Source organism: Achroia grisella, unplaced genomic scaffold, assembly GCF_030625045.1.
Source record: "Achroia grisella isolate CSIRO2021 unplaced genomic scaffold, CSIRO_AGI_Agris_v1 utg840, whole genome shotgun sequence".
In the NCBI taxonomy this organism is placed as follows: Eukaryota; Metazoa; Arthropoda; class Insecta; order Lepidoptera; family Pyralidae; genus Achroia; species Achroia grisella.
Genome location: NW_026713038.1, coordinates 924,586 through 944,224, shown reverse-complemented (window position 1 = coordinate 944,224; position 19,639 = coordinate 924,586). Strand labels below are relative to the sequence as shown.

The 19,639-nt window shown below is 32.2% G+C and overlaps 1 protein-coding gene across 5 annotated transcripts in view; it reads right to left on the bottom strand.

The window, feature by feature from the left end:
• Positions 1-19,639, bottom strand: part of LOC131852093 (uncharacterized) — a 163,885-nt gene that overhangs the window by 16,257 nt on the left and 127,989 nt on the right. For all 5 annotated transcript variants that reach the window (XM_059202718.1, XM_059202719.1, XM_059202717.1 and 2 more), the window contains one exon: positions 167-296. In XM_059202718.1, coding sequence (XP_059058701.1) covers positions 167-296 — 130 coding nt within the window. The remainder of the gene's footprint in view (positions 1-166; positions 297-19,639) is intronic.

The following is a 19,639-nucleotide window of genomic DNA, read 5'->3' as shown; positions in this document are numbered from 1 at the left end:
GTCCATAGACTACGGTAACCGATTACCATCTGATAGGCCGTATGCTTGTATGCCTCCATCGTATATAAAAAAGGAATTTCTTGACTTCTTTATAATGTATTAACAAAACTAAGTAAAAGACTTTTATATTATATGTCAAAATATAACCAATGACAAATTTACTTACAGCCAAGCTGTGTGTGTCACAGTCCTCGCTCAAGCTGCTTTTTGTGCTGGAAGTGCCTATACCGAGGTCACTTAGGTCATGGGCGTCATCGTCGGCGAATACGGCAAGATTCCGCCGTCTGCGGCCGGCTCTGTAAAGAAAAGACAAAATCTATTAATGGAAGAAACATCTGCGTAAATGTATATTTTTATTTATTTATTTATAGCATTGGTTATCCATATATTTATTGAAGTATCGAAGGTCAAAATTACTAATTAGTAAAAGAAGCTAAGACTATTTCAGTCAATTAACGTGACGTCCTAGTTAGTATCAATTTAACCTGTCCTTCAGTGATTCTCCTGTGAAGGATACTGATAATAAAAAAATAATAAATAATAATAAAAACTAATCACAGACGGCGGTAGGATAGCTCTCTATCAAGTTAGATACAAATAAATACAATATACGGATAATGTAAATAGTCGCTATGATGGAGACAATTAACAACATTTTTGATTACCCCATCTGGCTTTACAGACAGATTTGTTTTGTTATAGCTCCATTCATACATTGACGGTCTCGGTGGTCTATCGGTTTATAATAAATACTGTCTTACTTTCGCTGTCGCGGGTACGATTCCTCGCACAGTACAAACATTTGTATTCATAAGTGTGATTGTTATTAATGGTTTGGGAGTTTTCTGTGTATAATATGTATTTACAAAAATGTGAATTGTCCTGAGTTATTATTATTGTTTTCTCAGGCCCCATATTACTGAGTATGCAATATAATAATATTAGTATTTAATAGTCAACTTATAGGTGAGTCGTGTTTGGCGAATTACTCATCGATGCTGTCATACAATACCATACCTTACGCTGCCTAAGGAAAAGCAAATATATAAATAATGATTAGTCCGATTATCCATTCCCAGTCTTATTTATTCACCATATCGGTATTGGGATTGGTAGAAGTAAATAGCAGATAGAGAACGTCACCCGTTTATTAAGAAAACACTCCTGTGTTAGGTAAGAATATTCCTCTTACTATCTCAGCAACAACATCACAACACACTAGTAGCGATTTGGACCTCAACTGAAAGACCTTATTGGACATCGACATAGCATATAGAGTCTATATCACGACGTGCATCTGAATGCATATATAATATAAGCGTATTGTAAATGCAAAAATATTCGAAAGTAGATCTATAACAACTACTTTAGCTACCATTTAATGTTAATTATTAATAAATTATTTGAGTTCCAAATAATAATTTTTCTTTTTTTTTTGCTACGAGTGAATAACTAGTTACTGTTAATTCAGAAAGATTACGTAAGAGATATGAATTAAATAAGATTATCACTTCAATGCGATAACACAAGAATAATAAGGTTTTTATATATTCGTTCAAAGGTACATCATTAAAAGCAGGGAATATGTGTACCCATTTTAAGTATAAACTAAAGTTGCATATTAAAATACTATAGTGATAGTACTGGGGTCTATGTTCGATCACAATTCATGCAAATTTTATATTCTAACGTTATTGAACTATTGTCAAAGACTAAATGTGTGTATTAAACGAGTGGTAGTTTCTATGTTTTTTCTAATTGTATGTACGTTTAAGCTTCATTATAACAAAAAATGTTATATTTTTGCATAAATAAGCATACGGCCCATTTGATGGTAAACGGTTACCGCAGCCTATGGACGCCTGAAACACCTGTACAAAGTTTTTGCTTCACGTATTATTTATTTATAATTCTTTATTAATTACCAATATTAAAAGTACATAAAAAGAAAATAATACATAACAATACATTAAAGAAAGAAGAAGGTACAGAAGGCAGTCTTATCGCTAACGCAATCTCTTACAGACAACCATAGGAAAGAGAGTATATGAGTGGAAATAAGGTAACAAAATATAACATATATGTATATAGACACTTTATTATGATTTCCCCTACAATAATTTAAAACAATACAGGAATAGTTATATTTTAAGATCTCAGTTCAAGTAAAATACTACGACGTTGTTTAGTCTATAATATGGATTGATTGATGGAAGATAGTTTGGTTGTTAGAGAGCGTGTAACAGCGAGGTCGCAAGTTCAAATAGTACACAGTCGAGGCAAACATTAAAATCGTCAACATAAACATGCAACTTACAATTGGAAAATACCGATATAGAAGTGAGTATTTGTACATAGGTAGATAATGTTTATTGTAATAACATTACAAGTATCATGAACAGACATACATAATGGTTAAATCATACATGAAGTTATATAATATATTTTTGCAATTTATTCCATTATTTTCTTTCTTCGGTTATAAATTTGGATATACCATAGTTCTAGGCTAATTAAATCGGAAATAAAATGAAAATATGTTAATACCAACGTTGTATTTTGGTGGTACAAAATGCAGTAAACATTTTTTAAATTTCATTGTCAACGACGATATAATCTCAGAAACTAGACTCTTATACATAGCAAATTCCTGTTTTCCCTTTGGTGGTTATTTTTCTCAGGTAACTTAAGCTTAACCGTAGGAAAATAATCTACATTTAACAGCATATTCTGTCAAAATTTCATTGTAATTCATCCAGCTATTTTCACGGGAAACACAATTTTATTAAATATAAAGTTGATATTACTGTAATAATCCCTTAAGCGTCATAGTTTAGAAATAAAACTTTTCACAAGAATTCATATACTCGTACATCCCAAGCTGTCCCTCTAGTTGACTCGCCCAAAGAACCAGTATTGTTTAGTATTCAGTGAAATGAAGCACGCCCATCAAGGTGAATGTCGCATTACGAAATTATTGGCTCAATAACGACATAGCATTATCGTCTATGATATAATATATGAGAATAAAAAGTGAAAACTGGTCAAGTCACCGTCACACGATGGTACTTTCGCCGTCACAGTTTTGGCGATTTGAATAGAAAGTAGATGGTTATTAAACAGCGAGCGTTACGGGCCGTGTGTGGTTCGTGATAGGTTCGGAGGTCATACGATCATTTATATAAAAATCAGGAATATACAGGAATAGTGTACTCGCTCGAAAGCCCGAGAAAGTATTAAAAAAACGCATGGGAATTTTTAAAATTTCATAAAAATAACTCGCGGTTAATTTAACAATATTGTATGGGAAGAGCAAACAGTATCTTTTATTCCTATCTTGTTTCATCGAGTAGGATTTGTTTCCTTCATTTTATAGGGTTATAACTTATAACCAATAGGAATACGAATTAACAGGCCGTCTATGCGGTTTTTTTACATTTGTCTTACACTATTAATTTATAATATTTAATGAATGGGATCAGAAAGAATCACATGATAATCATGATACTATTTATAGGTAGTTAGACGAACCATATATTATTATTATGCAATACCTTATTATAACAAATGGGAAGTCAGAAACAGTAATTTCCACAGGAATCGAACACTGATCCTTGAGCGTGACGTGAGCTCGTGCGTTTCGTATCACGAGTCAATTTGCCGGAGGCGGCATGTGAAGGATAAAGAAATTCCGCCAATACCGAGTTTGAAGGAGCTCATGGAATGCAAGGGAACGGCCTGACAAGCACGACTTGGGCGTTGTTATTTCGATTTGTTAAAGCACAAGTTCCCAACCAGGGGGCGTACAGAGATATTAAGGATTCCTAATACGTTAAAATTAAAATTCGTTTGATGTTTATTTCTGTAATTACAAGTCGAGGAGCATGAATGAAAAATGTTACGTTTAATGTGGGAAGGATGAACATAACAAAGACTATTAGGAATCATCGCGACATTGTAGCTTAAAAAAAAAATAACTTTAATTATATGACTGCACAATTTTAACATTTTGTCATCGATTTTAATTTCATTTACATATTACATATTTACATATAATTGATGGAATGAAATAAACCTAAAGTAGAGTAAACGTGACTATAATTAAGAAATTATCCATAATAATTTTGCAGTACCATTTTCATGTTGTTTTTTTTTCATAAGGGCAAATTTTCATGTATACTGGTCACGTATCTCTGAAAATATTTAGCAGAGTATGTTTAAAAATATTCTTTAAGTAAGTCTAGATGTACGATATATTTTTAAATCCTATCATTACATAGTACAGAATAAAGTCGCTGTCGCTGTCTCACCGTCCCTATGTATGCTTAAATCTTTAAAACTACGCAATGGATTTTGAAGCGGTTTTTTAATAGATAGAGTCATTCTAGAGGAAGATTTATATATATTTAATACATGTACACTGTACACCCGTACAAAGCCGGGGCGAGTAGCTAGTTATTTATAATTCGAGCATATTTATTTGTAATATATAACAAGTCACGTAATAATTTTAAATTTATATGAATCCTGTTGGCTTAGAACTATTAGTTGAAAAGGCAGTTCTAATAAGAAGTGAAATGCTAAGTAATCCGACGTGAGAGATGTTAAGACTCGATTAGACTGCGATTACCTGCAGGATGCAGGTTTAAACCCAGTTTAATTGATAACATAAACGTCCCGACATAGAAACATTATCGATGTGTATAAACAAATCTATATATAATTAAACATGACTATGACTATATATAATTACACATAGGATAGCCAGAAGTAGTTAAAAGAACAAATTATCGGGTTGTAAGACATTTTCTTCTAGTCTTTTCATTTCCTCGAAATTAATCAACATTGTAATATTGACTCGAACTATTTTATTATTACTAATAATAATATACATTTATATATTACTATTGATCTTCAATGGCCCTTACTGTTTTACTGAACAATAGGGGTGAAAGAAATCCAAACTTATGTAAGGACTTATGAAGTGGCTGAAGGGAAATGCAACAACAGAAACTGAAACAGCTCCTACCTAACGGATATAACTTTAGTGTGAGGGTTCAAACATCATATAAATCAAAAGAGTAGTAAACATCAGAGGCGGTCATCAATCAGCATTAAAATAGTTATTGCAATTTTTTTTACGGAATATATGTATGTACGATATATCGTAATATTTTATCGAAGTCGTGATACTGCTGAATAACAGTCAAAAAATATCTTTAATTGTAAAAATAATATTTAAGAATAACACGCCATATTTTTCATGGAGAGGTAAGTATATACATATATACTGTACCTATAGATACCGTGTACGTCACTTGGGTGTAGTACGAGTATGTGCGGACGCACGAACTGCGAGTAAATGTGAGTGTTTCGTGAATTTTTGCACGAAACGCCATTTGCGAGAATATTTTAAAATGAATAAGTCGTATAAGTGATGAGTAGCAGCGGAATATAAGCTGAATAAATTTCTTGTACATAAAAAGTTACCTATGTATACAAATACATAATACATTTACGTTAAATATATTAACGTAAATGCTACGTAGATATGTATATGCAATTTTATTTTGATTGGGTTTCTTTATTTTAAAACTGTTGGTCTCAATTATCCATCAAAGCTTTACTAAAGCAATCCATAAGATTGGTAGTGAAAAAAATTCCAAAAAAAGTGTATGCTTCTATTGATAACAGGCCTCGACGTTTAAAGTACTATATTGCAGCCAATGGAGATAATTTCGAATAGGCTTTATATATTTTTAATGTTTTTATATCAATGTTGAATACAAATTATGGTAATAAATGCCTTAGAAAAAAATAAAGATTTTCCTAGTAACAATATTTATGGCAAGACTATGTAGAAGATCAAGTTAAAAATACTTATTATTAACTTACTGTTACCTGTTTAGTTATTATTAACTTACTAATTACCTTGTCTGTGATGATGAAATTTATAAATGTGAGAAGTTTATAAATTTCACCACACATTGTGTTTTTAGAATGACGCGATCATGACTATTGTGGTCGGTCACATTACATTGAATATGACGAAAACGTGGTGAGAATTTAGCATAAAACCAACATGGCGTCCAAATACAAATACGCGAAGTACATAACTATACTATTTTTAAAAGCGTATTAACAAGAAAACTATACTTTAGAAGGTATATTATGTAAACTTTGTGAAGTCTAACTACTTTTTTCGCTTGGGTACAAGGATTATTACTGGCGGTATTAGCGACCCTTTTTTCGAACTATTCTTATGCTGACAGGCTGGCCTTTAGAGCTTCACCGAACGATAGGGGGCAAGTGCAGAGGGTAATCCAAATCCGTGGAAGGTCAAATTCAATTCCCGTCTGATATTAGCGATCCTATTGCTGACAATGTACATTTTACAATTTAAGTGCGATCTTCTTTTGAAATCATCGTGATTAATTCCAGGTAAAGTCCACTGTTACCAGATGAAAGTATCCTACGTATTACCTACTAGATATGACGAGGGCTCCAGTATATATGTAACATTTCACTCAATATACCCATTTATTCGACGGCCGCCTTGGTCTCGGGGATTACCACACAGTCTTACTTGTATATATATATATTTATTAAAAATGTATCTAAGTATTTTAGCAACCACCACCTAGTCCATACAGCTCTTAGTTTTCAATACAACGTGGCAATCCACAACAAACGTACCAAAACAGATGCCAACTTCATAATTTGTGGACAAATAAACGAGATTTCACAACATGATATCAAACAGCACAAATTTATTACAAGCAGTCTTATAAGACTGTAAATCAATGCAGCACAGTTTAAATTTGCTAACCCAGCTACTAAAGTGAAGTAGACAATTCAACAATGGCTTAGCAAAAACAAGCATGTACTGCGAATACTTGACATGTACTTACAAAACATGATATCTTGGATACAAAATATGTAGTAGGCATGTACTATTTGAAAGACATACAGTATGAATTGAATTAACTTAAGTTACCTACGTTTCAATTGTTTTCTTAGGTTATTTATACAAGTCAATAGTAAATAAAAGAAAAGATAAATAGTGAAATTTAAGGCTATATATACGTATATACAAAGATAATGTCATGGATTGAAGTAATAAATAACATGAACAACGTTGAAATAATTAAAAAAATATGTAATAAAAATTTATCTAAATTATAATATAATAATACCTGCTGAAGGATTATACAGCGCCATCTAGTCCTAAGCTAAGTGGAACTGATGTTATTGTTAACAGACATAACTATTTAGATCATTTTTAAATACATACATAATATATACTTATATAGACAAAGCCCAGATCAGAGAAACAAATAATTATACTCATGAATACAAATGTTTGTACCATGCGAGGAATTGAACTCGCACCATCGGAAGCAAAGCGGTGTGCAAAAAGCTAAAGTACCCAGATTAATAGCGTATTATTTTAGTAGATTTTTAATCAAAAGTTTAAATTTTAGATAAAAACTGCTAAAGCACTGAGGCTAACAGCACATTATTTTGGTAGATTTTTAATTCAATGTTAAGTTTAATTTTTAGATAGCCGAGTTCTTTTGGATCGTCCATCTTATGACTATTCATCCCGTGCTAGTGAAACATGACTTTCATGCCGCTCCCATAGATCTATAATTGGTAATGTACTTTGAAAACTGGCCGCGCAGGAAGCTATGGGAAGACACATGAGTTTTTGTTCGATGCATTCCACACTACTTGGGTACAGTAGTTTAGCGAGGCAGGTATGATAAGGATTATTGGTGGTCTAGAAAACGTAACTAACATCACGACTGTCATACTAATGGGGTAGTTAGAGACATTGTGAACTGTTGAAGTTGTGAGCGAAACACTTGACATGGTCTCATTTTATTCGTTATATTTTGATATTAGCAAACAATGTAGGAGTGTTGTGGATTAGTGGTTTACTAGCTGTTTACGATCAAGAGTGTGGTCGATACCAAAAAATAAATGAATAACACATTGTATGATATATTTCTGACTGACTTGCCGGTGAAGTAAACACTAATATCAAACCATATAAACATTAATATTAATTTGAGAGAAGGCGATAGTCTAGGCCGGTATAATAATAATATCTTAGATCAAATCACAAAGCGCCATCTAGTCTCAACTAGTCCCAAGCTAAGCTGAGCTTCTGTTATTGGGTACTATACTAGACAACTGATAAAAAACATAGATACATTTTTTGTATATACATACACATATAGGATACGTTGAAAACATCCAGACCGTTACAAATAATCATTCTCATAAATGTCTGTAAAATACACATGTCTGTACACTGCGAGGAATTGAACTTGCGTACTAGTAAACACCGAGGCCGAGGTTTAAATAATTGTCATCGAAATGTGGAAAACATTGTTCTCAATCGACAATACATTTACCTATGCCATTCGATATTGCAATCATTCAAATACTTTCATCGAAATATATTCGACAGTTATTGTACCACTGATTAATCTGTCTAGCATTACAGAGTATGTATATATCTACAATATATATAAATTTATTCCATTTAACATCAGTCGATTGCACTCGAGAAAACCTAATATGCGTTAATGTATGGTTAGTGGAAAGTCGGCACCGATTAACCTGGTAATGGCGTTCAAACCTTCACGCAAATGTTCAGTGTCTAACACATACGTTTTTGCTATAAAACGCTTGTTTTTTCTCACTGTTACCATTTTTGTTTATTTTATTGACATCGCGTGCTCAGATTGTCAATTGATGCGTGATTTTTTTTTATTATTATTTAGTTTTACATATATGTTATACTAAACAGGCCTGGTCGAGTACGACTAGTTTAAATAGTGATTTTTTTTATAACTATTTTTTATTTACATTATGTATAATATCTTTACATAGTATAAAATGAAGTCGATTCCGCTGTATGTTCGCTCAGATCTTTTAAACTACATACTACTACATTGTAATGAAGTTTGTAGCGATAGATAGAGTGATTCAAGAGGAATGTTTATGTGTATTATACATGTACACCCGTGCAAAACAAGGGCGGTTAGCTAGTAATACATACCAGACCATTTGGATATCGCCGCGCCGGGGCAAAAATATATAGATCATTTTAACATACTATAATATATATAAACCGAAAATTCATCTGTTTTTGAGATATAAATATAACCTGTGGCCTATCTCACGAGATAGCACGATACAACTCCTTTTTGCGTCAAATATTAAGATTCGTTTGTGAAACAAGCAGATACAATTTCAGAATTATAATATTAGTATACATATAAATGAATTGGATGTATGTATACACATAAAATAAACTAAATGATAGTAAATATGAAATTTAGCTACGTTTTTTATACGAAGTAGAGAGATAAACCGACGCAAACCGAGAAATTAGATTTGAGCTATTTAGAGAGTTTTTATCTATGTTTTTTTTCTAATGGGGATAGAAAATACCTTACCTATATTATTTTTAATTCCAAATACTATAGGTAAATGAAATTCCACAATGATTTCTTGAACACGAAAATGCCACAAACAAACACTTTCACATTATTAGTAATTTCATTTATATGAATATAGAGTAACACAGTGAAGATTATTGTAACGGTCGGTCGATTATAAACGCATATTTTTGGAGATCATAAAACGACCAGGCACTGAATTCCAAACTCGTAAAAGACCAGTAAACTTTTTTACTTTTTTAACATGTTCATACATTTTTTAAATTAAGAATTCTTTCTTTGATATTAAAAGATTACTATTAATTACGATGTTGGTACTTGATTTGTAGGGACTATGTACTGTAACATGATAAATTCTTACGATAGCTAAGTTGGGCTGATGTTGTTCAATCTCATGGTAGGTAGTGGTAATACATATGACTAGCTCTTCTGACATCACGGTATCATGTGGCGCCCGAAATACCACTCATGCGTTTCAGGAGGACCAAGAAGTTACGTATCTACATTTATCCTGTAATTTGATTGCTTTCATTCAGCTATTTATTTCATCTACTGTAATTTAACTGTTTTCGTACCTCTGTTTAATTGTGAAAAGGTAACAACCGTACAGACAGAGACAGACGCAATTCTGTATTTATACCACTATTTAATATATATATATATTTATGCAGTTATGTATTGAGGCGAGTTTATCTCTAAAAAGAGATTGTTATAATTTTACTTTACATATCGTAAACTGGTCTTGTACAACAGCTGTAAGAACAGATAGTCAAAGGGGCGGTGAAGGGGGAAAAGGGGGAGAGGAGGGGATTACTCGACTAGAGGGACTGGTAGTAACCCTATACCTGAGGACACTACTACTGTTTCACTACGAACGCGGTGATTTATTAAGTGTGTGGTGCCTATATGAGTACTTATTTAGTCATTTAATTTTATTCTAACCAATGTTATATATAACTAGACGACCCGGCAAACGTTGCTTTGCCATATAAATTAATATCGCTATTAAAAATTAAGAGATAATGGGAGATGCATTAAAATACTGGGTTGAATGCATTTTTTAACGTCGAATAAAAAGAAAATCTGTCCAAACTATAAAAAAATTGTTTGCAAACATAGGCTTTTTATTTGTCCTAGTCAACATAGCCAGATGCCGTAACCGCGTGGCAGAATATAGTTAGAAATAAGGTGCCACTTGTGTGAATCTCAACGAGGTGCGTGGATGTATTCGTTGTAAATAATTATAAAACACCAAATTGTAAATGAAATCGTAATTATATATATTTATTAAAATGTCGAATTAGCGGTGTAACAAAAATATTGAAGCATATTTAAACAAACGACAATCGTAATTATTAGAACACAGCGTTCTATATTTAAATATTATGAAGTAAATAATTAAGAAGGTTTTAATACCTATTTTTGTTGGAGTTTCCAACACCACTTGCATATAATCTAATAGGTAAAGTAACATTTTAGAAAGTTTTAATTCATTTTCAATATCAAAGATCTAGGAAATATATAGTACTTATATTTATAATAAAAAAAGTATGTTTAACAGTTGTCTACAAGCCTTGCTGTGTTTGATATTATGTTATGGCGAGTTGTCTACGGTTACCCATACATTACTGTTATTATGCTGTTTGTGTATTATTATTGTGTATTATTTTAAACCAAATCAAAAAGCATTTATTCATGTAGAACATTTGATGATGAACGTGGCGCTTAGAAACGTCAACTTTTTGGGATTAATATTTGTTCCCCACCATCCACAGTTCAGTATACAAATTCAATGGTGAAGAACTGGCAAGAATCTCAATTGAACTTCTTTGTTTATGTGTAATATTAAGTGAAAATCCCGTGCATGAACCATTATTGCCATGCACGTTCATCATTCAACTAATCGTTTAGTGTGTTAGTTCATGTTATTTAAGTAAAAAACTTGCCAATACAAAAAAACAAGATGATGTAATTTATATTGACATCAAACATTCCTACATGTTTGATGTCATAAACCACAAGAGATAAAATAACACCATTACAAATAAAACATTAATCTCATACATTCATTCACCCAACTGACCATCCGTGGGTTGTTTAAAATCGAGAAACACAAAAATATCTCATATAACACAATTAAATTTCTCAATCCAAAATTCTTTTAGTATTCGACGCAGTAAAACAAAGCATTATCAAACTTTTATATGTATAAAGAGATGCGCCTACGCAATTGCAATGAACATATTAAGGGGGGCTATTCGTCAATCCCACGCTGTTTCGATCATGACTTCCTTATGTTCTTGTATATGAGGACACAATGATGTGTCTTTATATTTCTAATGTAGTAACTGCACTTTTGTGAAATCTCTAATAAGAAAAAAAAATGGCATGGCCCGTCCTCGTTACTTATCACCAGCTATAATATATAAGCTGTGTGAAATGAAGGACAATAATATAACTCAGGTGCACAGAAAAATATTAACAAAAAAATGAAATTAATATAAATATGCAAAATAAAAGGTGGTACTATCGCTTAAAGCAAGCTCTTACAGACAGCCTACAAGGCTGGGTAAGGAAAGGTAGGTATTTTTTTATTAAAAAAAAGGTAGGTAGCGTACTAATTATTTTATAATGAAACATTATTAAATATTAACAATACTAATAAACAGTAACACTATCTTATCCTTTAGACCCTTTACATATAAAAAAAAAGTAATTTATCAGGTATCCACAAACCTGATAAATGACTTTTTTATTTCTTATGATATACATAAAAATATATTCCTATTTATTAATTATTATTGTGACACACTGGAGGCACTCTTGACGTTTGTCATCACGATAATGTCTCGTTACTTGTGTTCACACGGTATACAATGGCATACCTTGTGTGTCACATATACTTAATACATATAGAATAGAACCTCTTATCTTCACGTAAGTAAACAAACAGATCGACCCTGTCGCGTTTTCACAATCTATACTAGAATACATAATGGAAAATTATGCTACAAACGGAGAAACATCAATAATGTTTGTCTATCTGTAATCTTCAAGCAGAATTATCTATAGATTAAAATAATCTCTTCTAACCTGAGGAGCTCTCTATTTTTATCTATAGGCATTTCTTTTGTTTTGTTGACTTTCTCATATTGCATTATTAGTATTTAAACTTATACTATAAATATTATAAAGATGAATGAGATATATTTTGTCTGTAATGGATAGATTAAAGCAATAGGTAAACCATATCAAAAACTCCTTTTTCTAAATAAAAATAACTATATATTTTTTATTTTCGACAGCCTCGGTAGTCTAGTGGTTTAGCACACCGCTTTACTATCCGATGGTCGTGGGTTTGATTCCTCGCACGGTATAAACATTTGTATTCATGAGTATGACTGTTTGTATCAGTCTGGGTGTTTTTTATGTATAATATGTATTTATTTACGAAAAAAATGCACCCATGTATTTATATCAGTTGTCTAGTACTCATAACACAAGCTCTGCTTAGCTTGGGACTAGATGGATGTGTGAATTGTCCTAAGATATTATTATTATTAACAAATAAATTAAATGGTATCTTATTAAAAAATATAAAAAAGAAAAATAAGCATAGGCTTATTTTTTTTTCGTCTATTGACAATAATTAACATTGTTTCCTATGAAACTTTAGAGAAGATGCTACCGTGTTTATCGTCACTTCAAAGATTTGTATTGTCTTCACAACACAATGATGAGTTGTAATATGTTTGTAAACATAATGACGCACGCCATCGATCAAACAATGCAAATATGCGCCTACGCAATCTATATATTTCTATGAGGCGTGAAGGTCTTTGTTCACATGGATGCCTTCACAATCACGGAGGTTAATTTTTTCTGATCAAACAGGTATTTCTATATTGGGATAATGTGCCGTAGATTACAGATAACACGTGTATTGTAATAAAGATTTTATTCGACGACCTCGGTGGTCTAGCGGTCTAGCACTCCGCTTTACGACCGATGGTCGCGGGTTCTATTCCTCGCACGGCACAAACATTTGTATTCATGAGTATGATTGTTTGTATCGGTCTGGGTGTCTTCTATGTATAATATGTATGTATTTACAACAAAAAAAAATCTATGTATATGTATCAGTAAACTAGTACCCATAACACAAGCTTTAGATAATTTGGGTCTAGATGGCGCTGTGTGAAATGTCGTCTCGTGGTTTAGCATACCTACTAACTTCCATTTCGACGGTCGCAAATTCCGCCATTGTATGCAAGTTACGAGTATATGAACTTAATTGTCATAGCATTTTTTGGAATTATATAAACTCGTTATTCGCAACACAGTTTTATACTTCAATGTCATCGTTTCTTCAGTGATGTGTGTACTATGCACATGTTTTCTATTTTAAATACATACAAATTGTGTTCTTTATACATACATAATTTATCGTACAATAAAGTATTACAAACAAACATTGATTTACTTGAATATTTAATATATATAATGCGTACATATTGATAAAAAAATATGTTTAAGTAGGCTTATTATATGCCTAGTCACAACAAGCTAATGTTGTAATAGTATCCATAGGAAAAACGACGTGAATAATACAAACATATTCAGGAGTACAATTCTTTTGATCGAGAATCGAAGCTGCTACCATCAGATAATACAACTAACATACAACGTAATAATATATCCGTTCTGTATTTCAATAAGAGCAGAGTATAACATGCTATTAACACTAATTGTTGAGAAGTAACACAGATTCAGGGTTGCCAATAATAAAACATTAAGTTGAAGTAAGTAATGCCATATTCTCATTCTCATATCTCTCTCTAACTACGTACATTATCGTATTTTGATCGTTTCGTCCGGTTTTTCCGTCCGTCTTTTTCGTCCGGTTTTTATTTTGTTCAGTGCGGAAACCTTACCACTGATAATGGAAGCGTTACGACTGTCTCTATTGGTGATCAAATTTCGACTAATATCTCTCACCCATCACCTATAGTTTACACCCATATTACGATGTGTTTCGTCTCTGGACGAGGCATCACTAGGCTTTGAATAGTAAACTCAAATAAAAAAAAACCTTTACGCAAATACTCTGTTGACAACCCTACACCAGTTGGATTACAAAATACCTACAATTACACCTGTATGGTTACATTCCGAGAAAACCTTCGTGTTAGTTTAGAAATGAACCATACGAGCAAAATTTATAGCGCAAAGCGACTGTTAATGTGCAATTTTGTAATAAGAGAGAGTGTCGTCCCCAGATTTGAACTTATAGTCGGGGTTAATGAGTCGATGCAGTCAACCAATGAGTCACAAAGCAAAATTGTTAGCATAAAAAATAATAGTATAAAATTATAGAGAGAGCAGATTTTTATAAGTATAGTAAATCTGAGAACCACAATATCGAGTTGAGAAATTATTCTGCTATTAAAAAGTTAAATTAGTCCAAAGTCACATAGCTTATTTATAATGTGAATATATGCAAAACTCTTCAAATAAAAACTCTCTTAGTTATTATCAATGCAAGCAAAGGCAAATATAAATGACGGCCTCGGTGTTTTAGTGGTTTAGCACACCGCCTTACTTCCGATGTGCGGGTTCGATTCCTCGCACGGCACAAATATTTGTATTTGTATTAATGATAGTTTGTATCGCTTTGGGTGTTTTCTATATATAATATGTATGTATTTACGAAAAAAATATATATCTATGTATATGTATCAGTTATCTAGTACCTATAACACAAGCTTTAGCTGGTTTAACTTGGGTCTAGATGGCGCTATGTGAATGTCCTGTGATTATAAGTGTATTAGTTTTATACTATTCATTTATATGTATATTTGTCTATAAGGTATATATAATATGGACGCACTAGCCTGAAATAAAAACTCTTATCATTATTACAAAGGCGAAAGTTTGTTAATATGGAAGGACGTTTGTTACTCTTTCACACAAAAACTACCGAACGGATTTTAATGAAACTTTTTAGAATAACACATAGGCTAAAAGTATCAAGCGGCAGAATCCGCGGGCACAGCTAGTAACATAAGGGGAGATATACACGTAAGTACTATCATGACCTTATCCGTGATAAACATACAATATTATAGTGAACACTAAAGTTATCATATAACGTATTGAATTTTATCATGTACTTCATACATTATCTACATGTATATGAGTGGTAGTAGAACTTTCTGTGACCTTGGTAGAAACATACAATCTATACCTCTATACTAATATATAAAGAGGAAAGATTTGATTGTTTGTATTGAATAGGCTTCGAAACTACTGGACCGATTTGAACAATTCTTTTATTATTAGGATTCTTAATATATCCAAACTTTCTTCTTAATGTAAAAAAAAAAATCAAACTTTGTTCATAATGTAGTCCTTTTTAGTCATCCCCGACGCTAAAAAAAAGTTTTATACGTGTGTGTCAAAATTTATAACATAATTTATGATTGTTTTGTTAAATATCCGTACGATGCACTGGCGCCAGTTCATAATAAAAAAATGAAGAAGGGATTGTATATACGTATTATATCGTAATTAGTTTTGTCAAAAGCAGTTTTACACAATTTAGACGAGTCTGGATCTGGTGTGTTCTCAGTTCTACTAATAATAAGACTGTGTAATGTAACGACGAAGAAATGGTTTCTCTTGTGCAATCACATAACTATAAATTCCCGTATCTATACATATAATATACAATATAATACTGAGTCCTCTCATAGATCACATAACAAATATTATTTAATACATACAATACATTTGAGTTAGTCCTAGTGATTTTATAGCAAATACAGAATTTACCTCTCTCGACGTTGCGACTAAATTGCAGTAGCTGTGACCACGAGCTGACTGGGCTAGTGCAACCTAGTTGAAACCTTCGAGAGAGGTAAATACCTTTATTTGCCATAAAACTATTCGTGTTAAAGCGCGTTAAATTATATTAATAATGTGGTTTATTGAGGAATTTCATACTCGGATCGGTATCGGATCTACACCCATACATCGGCTAAGTTTTTGCCTAAACGAGGCAACATCAGGTACTGAATAGAGTTTGGATTCTGTTTGAGTGGTACAAAACAGGAAAACACACATTTCTGTTTCTTTGGGTTGGTTTTTAAAAAATGTGTTTCATGCGAAATAGTCTGCAACAGGATTCAGCATTATCGCAATGCATTAAGAAATCGCTGCTGTTTGTACAGCATAGACGTTTGCTACAAATATGGTATGCGCCGGTATAGATATGGTCAACGGCCATAACGCCGGTATATGCCACCGATAACAATGTAGAAATGGTGGAATGGCACGTAAGCACTGGTAATAAAGTTATGTACAAATGCAGGGTTACTACATCTACCAGTAAATGCTGTAATAATGAATTGTTTCCTTTAACTTCCGCATTGCTAACTCATTTGTAGACTAAATTAAATGTTATACTTCGATTATAATGATAATTCGATGGTCTTGGTGATCTAGTGGTAGCGGTAGCTCTCATAGGTGCACCGTGTGAATTTTTAGTAGATAAGAATCCCACACGTTCCCTCGTCACCCCTCTGAATCGACTATTATGACATCTTTAAGTAGGTATAACTCAAAAACTACAAATTGATGACCTCAGAATTTAGCACACTCCTTTTCTTCCTATGATAGTGTATTCGGCTCCTCGCACGGTACAAGCATTTGTATTCATGAGTATGATTGTTTATATTAGGCTATTTATTTATGAAAACTGGCGGACTTATGTATTTTTGGTATGTATATTATGCATATATTTTAAAAAATCTAAGTATTCATAATCTAATTCATATAAAACAAGCTCCGCTTGTGTTGGGACTAGATGACGGTGTGTGAATTGCCATGGATATTATTATTATAATTCAAAACCTAATAACAAAAATAATATAAAATAACAACTCTTACAACAAAATGTACAGATGTAAAGGAAATGTAAATACAAAACGAATGTATATTGTAAATATATAGGTATGGATGTCGTGAAAGCAAGGTGTCCTATGCTATCAGAGATCGCAATTATAGCTCTGCCACCCCCCGAGCCCGTACCGTAATGATAGTATTTGCGTGGAAAGTGATCTCGCTTTCGAAGGATCTCTGCTGGGTATAAATCGCCGTCTGTCTTTGAGATTACGAAACGATTTTGTAATGTATCTAAACATAATTGTTGGTTTATTTTGTATTGATGCGATGTTGTGTTTTCAGTGTACTTATGGAAGAAATATTATTGCAAAAACTGGCTAATCCAATTAATATAATATCTCAGGACAATTCACATAATGCCATCTAGTCCTTAGTTAAGCACAGCTTGTGTTATTGGTACTATACCACAGATACAAATACATATATATTATACAAAGGTATATATTATTTGAACGCCATTTCTAAAAAACCCAAAATATGGCAAGAACGGGGCATTAGTGGTGTATTAACTTTTAAATGTTTGTATTAATGTCACATACGTTGTGACATTTCGTCACATCACATTCTGGTTGTTTTTAATAAAGAAAAACCTTATTTGTGTATTTTTTCTGTTTATATACACTGTCTACAATTTCACAATGACTATAAAAGTTACATCAACAGGATACAATATGTACCTATCTATATTAATATTAAATTCGAAAATGCTTCCTGTTCACGGCTAAACATCTGAATAAATCTTAATCATCACATAGGTAGTATAAAACAAAGTCGCTGTCGCTGTCTATCCGTCCCTATGTATGCTTAAATCTTTAAAACTAAGCAACGGATTTTGAAGCGGTTTTTTTTAATAGATACAGTGATTCAAGAGGAAGGTTTATATGTGTAATACATGGTACATGATTTATACATATAAACCTAGCGAGTAGCTAGTATATTATATATATATACTACATCTTTTCGCGGTTAAACAGTTGAACAGACCCTAATGAAAAATTGAGATAACATCACGAAATTAATATAAAGAATTCTCAAAAAAGCAGGCGTGGTCGCGTCTAACAGCTAGTTATGTATTTATATTTACACTTTTAACTTTCTTTAATGAACAAAGGAATAATGTTTATTTAGAAAGCAACGCAGTCAGTCTGGATTGACAACGTAATGGAGCCTGTCTGCCATTTGCATCTCTTCCACTAACATCCACCAATTGATCGATCACAGACGCGATTCAAATTACACTTTAATTTTAGACAAACAAGCACTTTAGTTTTAAACAAGCAAGTGTAATGCAGCTGTTTAAGGTGTCATCCATAGTATCACACCAATTTCAGATTCCTTCCCCACAGGTCACAGCTGGTAATTTTTTTTTTTATAATACCTCTCTGACATAGCTGGTTACATTTTACTATTTAAAATTTCGTGTTCAATACAAAAAATTAAACTTTATTAACCCCGGTCTACCTTAATATAACTTATGGCTGGGCCCTAATCTATAAACGGCGATTAAATACATTTTGTATAATTTTTACTATTTCTAACCGTTACTATTTACAACTTCAAATAAGAGGAGATTCTACGTTGGATTGCTATATAACTCTTATGTCATAAGAGTTAAAAATAAACGTTTCAGATTCAGAATTAAGTCCAACTTTCATTTTTTATTAATAAACGATATAAGTTATGTATGTATGTGTTTCATTATAACAATTCATCTACACTGAATTCGTAACATTGAAGAGAATTATTTAATTACAAATATGAAACATTTCCATGAATAATATCTAAATTGGTACATAACCTTCTTAATTCAATACTTCAATCATAACATAAAGCTTATGTCTTCAACAAGCGAGATATAATTAAAAGTAATAAATTCTAAAAAGCTCTCATCCGCGACTTGAAGGAAATTAACATTTAGTAATTTAACTGTACAGTCTATGAACTTGACAATTATAACATTTTGCTATTCAAATAATCTCGTCTGAGTTTTATTTCCGCACCTTTTGTAATATTTTTCATTGCAGCTCCGCTTTTATAAGTCGTAGCGTAATGTTATATAGCTTAGAGCCTTCCTCGACAAATGGGCTGTGCAACAAAGAAATAATTTTTCAATTCGAACCACTAGTTCCTGAGATTAGCGTATTCAAACAAACTCTTCAGCTTTTTAATGTTATTAGTATTAGTAGGTATAGATTAAA